The sequence below is a fragment of the Pocillopora damicornis genome, chromosome 4 (genome assembly GCF_964200805.1).
Source record: "Pocillopora damicornis chromosome 4, jaPocDami1.2, whole genome shotgun sequence".
NCBI classification, from domain to species: domain Eukaryota; kingdom Metazoa; phylum Cnidaria; class Anthozoa; order Scleractinia; family Pocilloporidae; genus Pocillopora; species Pocillopora damicornis.
The window spans coordinates 27,898,613-27,907,187 of NC_142673.1; the positions used below are offsets into that span (position 1 = coordinate 27,898,613).

Below are 8,575 nucleotides of genomic sequence, written 5' to 3' on the forward strand. Positions count from 1 at the left end.
GATGTACTCTCATCAAATCAAGTATTATTACGTCGAAACAACGTTGCGCTAACACAAGGAACCGATTACTGGTAACTCGTTCATTGCTGAGAGATACGGAAAATGTCAAACATTCCAAGCATTTCAAGAATTTGTCGATTTGCGTCAGCGATGGAAAAGAAAGGCCGGGCAACCGCACAGGCATCCCACGGAAAAATTGAGCAACGCAAGGAAGTATAAACTCAGCAGTTTATGTAATGTTTAAAAAACGAGCAGGAGTGTTTTATCGGGTTTAAAACCACGAGGCGTAGCCGAGTGGTTTTTGACCCGATAAAACACGTGCTGCGAGTTTTTTGAACGGCTTCAAAAACATTCTTGGAAAAGCGTGTGTCAAGACAGTTCATAACAATTATGCTTTTGTGAACGTTAGAAATTAGCGTACGAGAAAAACATTAGGGATTAAATTAACATGCAAGAAAATCAAATCTCACACGTGTTTTATACTTTTCTTCTACTAAGTTTCAGATGATGTATTGTCTAATATGCCTTTACCAGATTACTGTACTAATGGAATAGATAATTTTTCCAGATGTGTATTTCACAACTGTACTATTAATTTGGTGCAAAAGTAAATTTACTGTGTGAAATTTGTTGAAAGAACATTAAATATGTTCCCAACATTTGTTGTGTCAGTTTCTGTGTTGATAATTAATTAATATTCATAAGTCACGAGCAGTGTCTTTATATATGATAAAACACCGCATACTAATAAGGATGAGGTTTATCGATATAAAGTCACTGCACGTGATGTATTATCTACCATTTGATAGGTTAATGAGCTTATGAATTATTAATGAGTTTTTGAATATCTTAAAAATGTTGAATGCAAAGCGTTGAAACCGAGGAGGCTAAAAGTGGCAATAGATACATTCGATAAATTTTTTTTGCAATGTTTTGCAACTTTCCGAATTGCTTAGTGCAAGGAGGGGCTGCAGACTGCGCGACATATCATGCTGCTTAGAATGATTCGTAATCCGTCCTTTGCATTCCTTCTTGCGTTACGTTCTCGAAACGGGTCGCCTAGTTCTCTTCCAATCCTGTTTCGCAGATGCAGAGTTGTTTTTGTGATATAAGGGAATATCTAGGATAAGTATTTACTGAATAAACGGATAACGTTGAACCGTGTGGCATGTTTGAAATACAACAACAGCACGAACGAAATTATTCGATAGAACATATTCATATTCCACTGACATCAACTTACCGGGTGTGAATATTACTGTTAAATTAACGATAGCTCCAGTAGGGATGAAAGGCCATGGAGAAATTTTGATTTTCGCTGTCTTATCGTAGTTGCCTGTAAAAAATACAAGAAGTAAACTGGTTTGAACGCAATTGATTGTGTTATTTTCTGTTCAAATCTTTATTTGGCAATAAATTCAGAAACAGTAGTCAAAGGATATGGAGGAATCAGTCGAATAACTTCAAAGAATAAAAATCCAAAGGGGAGGGCGCAAACGGGGCAGTAGGACCCATGCGAGGCGCCCACCCAAGGGAAATAGGGTTTAAAAGACATCTGATCTGATTTGATCGTCTGTGAAGTTAGTTCACAACTTCATTTGCTCATGTTGATTTATTAAAACCAACATGATAAAATTTGTGATTATTTATAACGTTTTTGAGAAATTGATTGCGTTTCGGTTAATTAATTTGTGTTTTGGGAGACTGGTTTGTGTTTAAATATGTCAACTTCGTTGCTATTGTTCAAGTCTTCATCTGAGTCGAACCCCGTCAATAAATAATGACTTCCGCTAAGAGTATCGAAACGTTAATCGCTGCTTGCGACAACAATCCTAGAGTAAGGACTTCTCTCACCAGGTATATCGAACTGCACAATCAAAAAAGACAAGCATTAAACCTACTACGGTTTTTTAACGTTTGAAGATGTATATTTGTCACAAGCCAAAGAGGAACTCACCACAGAAAGTCACATTTATAACTTCTATCCCCGGGGGATATGCCACAGTCTTAGTGAAGACGAAAAGCAACAGATTCAAGGCGATGATTCGCAGTTGATTGTTTGAACACTTCATTGTCTTCTAAAGAGACAGCTGGGCAGCAAAATACTGAAAAGGAATTTATTGATATCGATCACATTTTCGCAGTGATGTTACTACAAGTGGGAAAGAGGAAAGGGAGAGAGGAATGGGAAAATGAAATGGGAAATTGAAAAAATATTAATTTTTTTTTTAAATTTTTCTGTTTCAGATTTGCTGTTTATAACTGAGGAACGAAACGACTGCAGGGAACGAAATAAACTGATGGCAAGGAAAGAAATGAGCTTCGAGGAACAGATAATACCCAAGAACAATTATACGAGCATCTTCGCGCAAAACAGAGGCTATTGTGTTTCTTATCCTTAAAATATTTTGCGAAACACGTGAAAAAATATTTACGAACAGCTTAATGTTCTAAGCGTGGGATGTCTTCTTTCGAGTGTTCTCTGGTATGACTTTATGAATAAAAATATTTCCCTTCTTCCGTAACAACCGTAGAACTCTCTCTCATCTTAAATTGAGTTTTAAACGAAGACTTATCATAGTGAATGTAAGGTTTGAAAATCGGGTGGTATCACGTGGGTGATATCCTTAGATATACCCCAGTTTTAGGAGGGAAAATATTTGTTGAAGTAATGTGTTTAGATTAGTCACGAGCGAGTAGAAATATTCTATATTCCAAAATTTTATGAACATGAATACTACTCCAATGTCTTACTACACCAGTAACTTACCAGGAGGGATTAACCTTCGATGCTGTGTGCAACCTCCTCTAGATGTTTTACCTACGCTTGAGAATTTCAATTTTTTTGCCGAAGAGATCGCTTCCGTTTTTTTGCTTGGCTTCAAGATTCGAACCCTGTTTCTGGTTCTTTGCTGCTTGTCACAATCAAGATGTGTTTGCTCAATTATCATTTGAAAACGGCTCGAAACCAAACGGTATTATTAGGAAGAAAACAAAACCGGATGGAAAAGCAATGACTACTGACTTAGGCATGAACAGGAAGTTAACGTCAACAAATCAGTTTTGTAAACATGATATGTAAAAATCCTAGTCGTCTCTAATATGTATGAATCACTTTCTCTCTGGGTTTATCGTCCATAATATATCAGCCAATAATATCTCTAAAATCACTCAGATATTTCCTATCAAAAACAAACAGGGATGGTTCGAAACTATGCTATATGTAAATAATTTATTCAAAAACGCACAGACAGTGCCTTTTAATCTGCTTTCGACCTTTTTTTAACGGAAGATGATTTATTTAAAACGAAAGCTAGTTTTATAACTTCCCATTTCTTATAAAGTTGCCATTAAAGATATTTAGCGGCCTGATTGTGGGTATTTCAACGCGTTTTACAAAGAACCTTAAACTCTCATATGAGGTAAGTCATTGGCCGTCTCATGACTGTTGGAAAGACATAGGTGACATTCACGATAGAGAGCCTTTACAATAGCGTATCTTTCTCTTTATTGTCCATCTAATGAGGAACCTAATTTAGCAATTTTTATGACCGTTCATCTTACTGAAAGAGAAACATCAGTGGACTGCTACCCTTTTATTTCCCAACTTGAAGCATTGCAAAATGTCAGTAATGCGCACGAATGTCGATAAACTTTCGCGAGAGATCTGCCTGGCAGACAAAGCTCTGCTGCTTTAAAAGGACAATTAACGGAAATGAATTTGCTTTTAGTTCTTAATCTAGAAATGAAGATGTTGTAACTTTTGTTCCCAGAAACCTAGTTTGGACTCTATAATGATGTTTATTGGCCTGATACAAGTCATCTTGGTCTTTTGGTTTGTAACACCATGTGAGAGTAACATTTGCAGCCTGAAAACTGAAATCTGTAACTGCACTAAATTTGGTAGGACCCACGCCCTGGTGAGAGTAAAGTGTCATTTTCATGGACCCATTCCGGCCAAAATCCCAAACAATACATTGACACTGTAAGTGATGTAAAAACGTTAATCGTCCTTGTTCTTTCTAGACGTGTCATCTTCTCTTATGGTATGTTACCTATCACACACACACACACACACACACATAAAAAAAACGCATACACAAATTTATCGCAGGAAAAACCACACTGATCACAATATATAACCAGTCGCCCCGATTCACACGAAAGCACATTTAATTTTAGTATTCGCCACGTTAATACAATCGCACCCCCAGCTTCGTTTAAGAAATTTGCGTCAATTGAACTTGTGATTTTTTGTTAGCTTTCATGAATATTCTCTCTATGTACTTAACAGCTCGTTAATTCAATTTCGCCCCAATTCTTGATAACCTATAACGATAAATTTTTTTTGTACGAACCCACTTTTTTATAGGGCACATTTCTCTTTCACAAAATTACCCATCTTGCTCATCTCTCGTTTGGGGGAAATTACACCACCATAGTTTGGATATGAACTCTTACACTTAGAGTTAAGAAATTCACGATCCTGTTTCCTCTACAAATTCTCTTTCTTTGCGTAAATTGCATGCTATTGCCTCCTTTTGAAATTTCACACCTTCTTTTGCGTTATTTTTGCTTATGTGGCATTGATTCAAGACCTCTCAATAACACTCCCCTTAGAAGGTAACATATATCTTTTACGTCGACTCTGCAAATTGCATTTTAATCATTTTCATTCTTTTAACCATGTTCAATTTATTCCTTAGAGATCTTTCAAGTTGTTCCCTGAACACAATTTCAGAAGACACTTTTAGGAACTTGACTGTTTTGAAGGAATTGTAAGTAGTAGTTGAGATAAAACTGTCAAGTATCAAGGAAAATAGGTAGGATTGTTGAAACAGTTAGAAAAGGAACTTTCCCAGGTGACAAAATATTTCCCGAGTCAACTGTAAACGCAAAAAAGACCATTGGTTAGCAACTCAATAATTTTAACTGATAGATGCCTACAACTTTAGCGAATCAGAATGAGGAATTTGCACTTGGAAACTGTTCTTCTCCAAACGATTTTTAAATTAAGAAAAGCGCCGTAAATTAGTGGGGAACATTTGGCTTACTTAAACTTTTGCACCTGATCATGACTAGCTTTTTTGTGTGCTCTTTTTTCCTAGAGCCTTGCCAAATAACTCATTGCGGCACATACCACAAAACACTTTCAAGAATATGAGGAATCTGGATGTTATGTAAGGGAATTTCTAATTGTTGCATTCAACAGTAAATTTGCATCGTATAGTCGAAAAAAATTTATTGAGGTAATTAATTACCTAGTCTTCATTTCCTAACATTCGCTGTCATTTTCTTTCCAGAAATCTGGAAATGAATTTAATTTCAGGGAATTTTTACCTTCCTCCAAGCCTTTCTATACTGTGAGTAATTAAAGTAGATGAAAGTTTATCGTAATGTTCAGATTTACCTATGCATGCCATCTTAAAAAAGTCATACTATGTTTTATTAAAAATTATTATATAAAATTATTTATTATATTTTATTTAAAAAAGGGATGTTATTTGTTCATGGATGAGACACAGTGAGGCAAATGGAATGAGGCTACGTGAGTCATCATAACGCCGTTAAATTCATCAAAAAGCTAATTAATTTTAAGTATTTTATTTGCCTAGTAAACTGGAACACAACCTGATATCAATTGCGGATGTAAGGGTCATTCTCAAAGGACTAACACGGCTTCGGAAACTGTAAGTGTAATTTTTCATCCGGAAAAAACTTTAAAAAATGTAAGTAAGATATAGTTATCCTAGAAATAATGTCATAACAAGAGAGAATAAACCTTATCCTCGATCTCTTGCGTTATCATTATTCTGTCAATTATTGTTCAGTAGAAGCGCGTTTTGAAATAGAAGATAATTCTTCTCCACTTGGCTAATGAAAGATATTCTTTCATATCTTTTCACAGAAAATGTCCAACAGTGTCCTTAATTAAGACACCTGCATTTCAAAAAGACATTCATTGACAAATTAAAAAAATATCAAGTCTCCCGAAGGCAGTTTCTTAAATCAGGAAACTTTCAATAACGTGGATCTCAGTCTTGCTCAATTTTTTCTACAGCACCAACCTGCTTTGTGTTGATTTTTTTTTTCAATAACTTTTGTATGTAGTTCCATGGAAAATTGCGACTTGGAGAATATACAAAATGGAACTTTTCGGTCGATGCAGCAATTACAAGACCTGTAAGTAGTATTTGACGTTATGTTTTCATATTCGAAAAAGGTAAACAGATTTTCTTCAAATATGCTACAAGAGCTAATGTGGGCGCCACCATTTCCAAGATAATTATTCAACCTGTCCACGCAAAACTACATATGGCGCGGTTTACAAACAGCTACCGCGTTGTATTTCCTCTGGGTCAAGTATTCTCACTGATCGTCAAGCGTCAAGTTTATGGGGGAAGGGAGGCTAGGAAGGGGGAGGAGTGGGCAAGGTAAGATTCAAGTGGTGGAGTTCACTTTCGAATTGACAAGTACACTTTTAATTGCGAAGATAATAAATTTACTTCATTAAAAATGTAGACACACCTCCTTAAACTAGTTAAAATCACTGGTATACTGAGTTCTAAATCGGGCACACATCATTTATTACATCCTTGACAAGTGGCAATCAAGCTTACCGCAGAAAACTAACAGCACGCAATTTTACGTTGCTAATATCTTGTTTAAAGGGACTATGTAAGTTTCTAAAGTAACTGTGGTGCTGCTTCGGTGGGAGAGTATAACAGGGTAATCTGGTACTACTTCGCTGACGAAGGGCTAACGCTCGAAACGTCAGTTTTTAAATCCTTAACGATGGCCAATTTACGTTATCAACTTAGTTGATAGTACTAAATTACCCTGTAATACTTTGTTCAGTTTATTATGCGACATGACATCGATGACATGACAATGACAATGATATCACGATTAACTTTTCGGTTTTCAGTACACTGTCTTATAATAAGCTGACACATATAGACAAGGGTACATTGGAAGGACTTACGGATAACCTCGCTAATTTGTAAGTATGGTAACTATAGACCATCAGTCTTTGAAAAAAATGTGAAATTATGGAAATCATATCAAACTCACTATTAACAAAAGCCTACATCAAATCTGGGCGACCCCGCCCCCACCACTTTGTTTCTCTAGAACACACAAATTTGGAACCTTTGGCTCTATTACTAAGAGACGTTTTGATAGTGATAAAATTTTACCAACAAAAAAAATTTATAACTTCTTTTGAAATACCAAAGCTTCAAGATTTAAGGAGACAAAATTCAATTTTTAATATTCCGATGAGGCAATTTACGAAGACGTTCAGAGTGTCGTATCAGGGTTAGCCCGTAAGAATGGGTCCTAGCTCTTTCGCGCATGTTCAAATCTCAATTGTACTACCACATTCGAATGGAGCGAGAAGTTTTCTTTATTTTGGTATATAATTCGTCTAGTTTGCGACCGATTTAGATGGGTCAAATGGCCGCTCAAGTTGGAGCACTCTCACTGGTTATACTTCTGATCTTTTACGGATCCGTAAAAGCCGTGGGGGAAAGATCAGAGGGTCCAAAAACAGGATGATTTTCCGGCCATTCGTTACCCACGTTTACATGCAGTATGAAAAAGTAAGTAGTCTCATAAATAAATGAAGCGATTTGATTTTCTTTCCTTTCCCGGAGATACGGCATTTGTTGCTAGTAAGTCTCGAATATGTCTGATACCAGTCGTGTTTAACAATTTTTCAGCTATCTTCTCTACACAATTTCCAAAGAGAATGGAGAGGGAAGTGGCGAATCTACCTGCGCTGTAGTTGTGGAGAAGACCATGTGACAAACGGGCGTTAGAGGCATCGTCGTCAACAATCGAATAACAAATGTCTTCAGGAAAAAGATTGGGACCATGTGTGCAAAGCCAAAGCGAGCAAGAGGAAAAGTGGAGGTTTCGATGTCGAGGCTCACTGACAAATGGCGCGACCAAACTTAAAATAATCATTCTGTCAAGTTATTTTATCACAAGCTAGATAATTACTTTATTGAAAACGAGCGCTAGAAGAATCTTTACAGAACGAAACTACTAAGCGACAGAAACTTGAGGAAGGGCTCGACGACGCAGAGAGAAGCTGCAAGTATCACAAACTGAAAAAGATCCCAAAGATTCCAACATGGTAAATTTGACTCGCTTTGCGACTTTGTCTACGACTGTCACAACGACAGGATGAAAGTTTACGGTCATTGGTTTTTGTTCTTGTCTTCTTCTTGAATAAAAGCCTAGTTGAAAAGATCTCATCGGGGTATCGTTTTGGGACTGAAACATCCCACCCTCGTCCAGTGCTCTCTCCTTTCCCTTGCAGCCGCCATGTTTACTGTTACGAAAAATTATCTAAGTAAAGTCCCAGAACATTCTAATAGAACATTCTAGAACCCGAAGTCATCTAGACGTGACCTTCTGGTAAAAAGAACATTCTGGAACGTTCTATTTCTTACGTAATTATTCAAATTTAGAAACCCTGTTAATCTACTAAATTTAGTTCTTTAGAGAAGTTTCTAGATCCTTATACTTTACGTATATAAGAGTGACAGTTCCATCGAACAGAGAG

General features: G+C 36.6%; 3 protein-coding genes across 3 annotated transcripts in view; 2 read left to right on the forward strand and 1 right to left on the reverse strand.

The window, feature by feature from the left end:
• Window positions 1–2,922, reverse strand: part of LOC149047527 (uncharacterized) — a 7,404-nt gene extending 4,482 nt beyond the window's left edge. The window contains exons 1-3 of the mRNA XM_089204620.1: window positions 2,771–2,922; window positions 1,958–2,105; window positions 1,244–1,336 (exon numbers count right to left, since the gene is read on the reverse strand). Coding sequence (XP_089060746.1) covers window positions 1,244–1,336; window positions 1,958–2,072 — 208 coding nt within the window. The 5' untranslated portion in view covers window positions 2,073–2,105; window positions 2,771–2,922. The remainder of the gene's footprint in view (window positions 1–1,243; window positions 1,337–1,957; window positions 2,106–2,770) is intronic.
• The window catches only part of LOC149047525 (uncharacterized), a 41,915-nt gene that overhangs the window by 14,574 nt on the left and 18,766 nt on the right, over window positions 1–8,575 (forward strand). The gene's annotated exons all lie outside the window — the stretch shown is intronic.
• On the forward strand, window positions 2,940–5,184 carry LOC149047529 (uncharacterized). Its single transcript, XM_089202439.1, has 4 exons — window positions 2,940–3,422; window positions 3,774–3,985; window positions 4,707–4,778; window positions 5,109–5,184. The coding sequence occupies exons 2-4, from the start codon at window positions 3,795–3,797 to the stop codon at window positions 5,182–5,184; spliced, it is 339 nt and encodes a 112-aa protein (XP_089058565.1). The 5' UTR covers window positions 2,940–3,422; window positions 3,774–3,794.

Bases quoted from the DNA above. Each gene is read 5' to 3' on its own strand.
- LOC149047529 (XM_089202439.1), top strand. From the start codon at position 3,795: ATGATGTTTATTGGCCTGATACAAGTCATCTTGGTCTTTTGGTTTGTA. The intron at 3,986-4,706 runs GTAAGTGATGTA...TTTATTCCTTAG, and splicing joins CCAAACAATACATTGACACT to AGATCTTTCAAGTTGTTCCC. The intron at 4,779-5,108 runs GTAAGTAGTAGT...CTTTTTTCCTAG, and splicing joins TTGACTGTTTTGAAGGAATT to AGCCTTGCCAAATAACTCAT.